At 42.9% G+C, this 3,640-nt stretch overlaps 1 protein-coding gene across 2 annotated transcripts in view; it reads left to right on the plus strand.

Annotated features, from left to right (window-relative positions):
- The first annotated feature begins 1,190 nt into the window (after positions 1 to 1,190).
- The window catches only part of LOC119269025, a 10,091-nt gene continuing 7,641 nt past the window's right edge, over positions 1,191 to 3,640 (plus strand). For both annotated transcript variants that reach the window (XM_037550773.1, XM_037550779.1), the window contains exons 1-3: positions 1,191 to 1,380; positions 1,488 to 1,699; positions 1,798 to 1,878. In XM_037550773.1, coding sequence (XP_037406670.1) covers positions 1,350 to 1,380; positions 1,488 to 1,699; positions 1,798 to 1,878 — 324 coding nt within the window. In that variant the 5' untranslated portion in view covers positions 1,191 to 1,349. The remainder of the gene's footprint in view (positions 1,381 to 1,487; positions 1,700 to 1,797; positions 1,879 to 3,640) is intronic.

A 3,640-nucleotide genomic window follows, 5' to 3' on the forward strand; every position in this document is an offset into this window, starting at 1 on the left:
GCTAGGAAACTTAACCATCTTTGATTAACAAGCTAGTCAAGTAGAGCCATACTAGGGACACTTTGCTTGTCTATGTATTCACACATGTACTAAGTTTCCGGTTAATACAATTCTAACATGAATAATAAACATTTATCATGATATAAGTAAATATAAATAACAACTTTATTATTGCCTCTAGGGCATATTTCCTTCACGTACGCGGGCCGGCGGGCCAACCCTATACGTATTGAGGTGGGTAAAGGGGAGTATCAGTTTTCCTCTCGGCGTCTCTCGCTCCTGGTGGCTGAAACCCTAGCCGCTGTCAGGAGAGTCCAATCTTCCAGCGCCGTTCTTCGGTGACTCCCCTCCGCCGGCGACCTCGGTCATCGGTGGTGAGGGGGGTCGCCGGATCCACGCGTGTGGATCATTTTTACTCTCTCGTAGTCTAGATTTTTAGGCTGTTCATCGTCTTGGCTTCGGCGATGACGGCAATGCTGAATAAAGATTCTTCGGATCCTTCCTTGACAAGGCCATCGGTCCTATGGTTGGAGATGGATTTGGAAACCAGACTGTTCAAGTAAGGATGGCGTGGCGACAGCGGCATGCTCGTGGTGGACCTGTGTCCTCAGGCTCCGTCGTTGCGACGACATTTCCTTCAGCGTCGGCGTCGAGCTTGGGAGGTAGTCTAGGAGCGGATGCAGATTGTGGTATGCATCGACGGCATCTGGAAGAAGGAATGTGTGATGGGTTCATGGTTCGTAGATGGTAGGTATGGTTTCCTCCTTCAGCGTCTTAGTCGTGGTGGGGTGCCAGATCTGGAGTTTGATGGCGTGTCCGGGGTGTTGCTTCGGTCTGATTCGTTCAACGACAAGGGCTTCACTTTTGGTGAGCCACCTTGGAGGTCCGCAAAGCTGCATATCAGCGATGGAGCTGTGTCGAGCTCGAGTGAGGAGGTGATCCTTCATTGTTTTATTCGATGACTGCTATGGTGATGTCGGAGACAGGTGACGGGCGTTGGTGTCAAGCTCAGACATGTTCTGTTATCTTTTCAGTTTTGTCATATCGGTTCTTAGGTGACTTGTACTTTGATTTTTGTGATATGAATGAGACACGTATTACCATGAAAAAAGGTGGGTAAAGAGGATACCACCCTTATACGTTTTTTAGTGTGTGTTTTTACCGAAACGGGACTCGGTTAAGAGATGATTTCTTATGTTTACCCTAGCTCGTGTAAAGCCGCCCAGATTCCAATGCTCAGCCGACTCACGCCGGCCAAACCAGGCAGCGCCTGCCCGGGAAGCAGTGTTTAGAGACCGACATCACCGCCGGCTCGACTCAGGGACGATTCAGAGGGGTGGCAAAAGAGGATGGTTGGTCTGGAGGGTTCTGCATTAGATGGTAAATCTCCTTGAGCTCCTCCACTTGCCCACTCGAATTTGTTGGTTTTTATTGGTTGAATTTGATTCATTCCCCTTTGTTGTGGTTATGTTGTGCTTCTTATGCAGAAGAAAGGGTGGACTGCCATGGGTTGAGTGATACTGGAGGACTTTCTTGTGTGGGTGGTGTATCGTTGCTCGCACCGGGAACTGCCTTCTCTACTAATTTTAGTATTCTTCAGGAGCTCCGCACAGAAAAGTTATTTCGAGAATATTTGGAGTACCGTGAGGATCCATTCAAGTGGGTGGCAGAAGAACTGGTTGTAGCATGCAATTCACCTGTATGCATGGATCATTGGGTTGCAATTTCAGCAAATCTTCATTCACCGTCCCCTCAGATGCTTGGAATTGTTGGCATCATAATCCTCTGTGTGTGTAGGTTGATTTGTTTCTCCAGACTGTGCCTGATGAGAGGCTTTTTCAAGAGCACCTTTTCAATTTTGTGTCGTTACGTGAACAGGTACTGAAATAATCCTCGGTTTCGTGACCCACTTGTCTTTTTTGGTATCACTGTCTTCTGTACCTCCTTCTTTATTGTAGTTTTTTTCCTTGTTTCTAGTACATGTGATCCTTACTACTATAATGATTTCGGTACTATTTATCCTATATTGGTCTTAGATATCAATCTATTAATACATATTTGTGACTTTTCATCAGAATACGTAGATGTTTGTTTTCTCATAAAAGGTGTGGAGGGTTAAATGATTTTGAGCATGCCTGGTTTGATGCCTAATTGGTTCATTACCAAGTTGTCTTGCCGATCTCACATAAAGTTGCCATTTTTTGGCTTGCCAACGCATTGGCTAGCCAAATATTGGTAGCAAACCAAGCACACCCTTTGTGATAGGGCACCTAGTACATTTGGAATGCCACCAGCAAAAATGATTATACTGAATATGGGTTCATTTGGGCAGATGATCTCATATATATTGGCAAGCCAAAGTTTGGTAGCCTATCATACCCTTTGTTATAGCCTTATAGAGCACCTCTACATTTATCATTGTAGACTGCAAATTATTCTTCATTTTTGAGATAATTCTAGAAGTCAGCCCAAATATCACTTGAGACAACCCCCCCCCCCAACACACACACAACCGGTCGCAATATCGCCCCTCCTTGTTTAACCGGTTTTGATGTGTTTTCACTCAGGTTCTATCCTAGTCAGAACTATCACATCATTATTTTCTCTCTCATCTCTGCCATGTCACCATTTCTCTATCCTCGTAGCTGAAACAAAAATAGCAGGTTTCTGTCAAATGTCAAAACGTATGTCCATTTTAGCCAAAATTCCACCAGATTGTCACTACATTATTTCTAATTTACTGATTTTTTTTCAAAATTTATACCAGAATGTTCAGTGAATTATTATTGATTTACTGGAATTTTTCAGTTTTTTTCAGTGAAGTCCGAATTTTAAACCCAAAAATCAAAATATGAAACTAAAGAAGCTTCATTCAAACTGTAAGCCAATTTAGCTGAAATTATACCAGAGTGGTAATTGAATTATTCCCAATTTACTGGAATTATTTCAATGTTTTCTAACAATTTGTATTTTTTTCCCACTTTCTAGATTTGTGAGCATTTCGACAACCTAATGGTAGTACGTTGTAGGTTTTTTGGCAGTACTTCGGCAGAACAGAAACCATATCAATCAATATACATATTACTCACATTCTAGTTCCTCATCCAATCCATAATGTTCACAAGGTCTTAATGGTCTCACATAATGGAAAAAAACAACAAATTGGGCACACATGATCCATATGGTTCACGACAATGTAGAGCTAGGAGTTTAGGACACAACAGCACAAATGGAACATAGTTCAACAATAGCCAATGGTTTGGCATATCACAACACTAAAGCGTCACAAGTTCACAAATAGTGTAACTATCAATTAGATATCATCTAGAACCCTAAAAGCCTGCCTAGCCTTTGGTGCTACTGTCCTCCTTTCTTCCCAGTAGGTTGGTTTGTTGATTGCCGTACCATTTCTAGATGACACATGCAAAGTAATACTTGACCTTTTTTGAGACCCTTGCACCAAACCAACAACCGCAGCAGCAACAACAACAACAACAACAACAATAACAACAATAGCAACAACAACAGCAACAACAACAACAACAACAACAACAACAACAGCAGCAGCAGCAGCAACAACAACAACAACAACAACAACAGCAGCAACAACAACAGCAGCAGCAACAGCAGCAGCAGCAGC

This window comes from Triticum dicoccoides, chromosome 1A (assembly GCF_002162155.2).
Source record: "Triticum dicoccoides isolate Atlit2015 ecotype Zavitan chromosome 1A, WEW_v2.0, whole genome shotgun sequence".
Lineage (NCBI taxonomy): Eukaryota > Viridiplantae > Streptophyta > Magnoliopsida > Poales > Poaceae > Triticum > Triticum dicoccoides.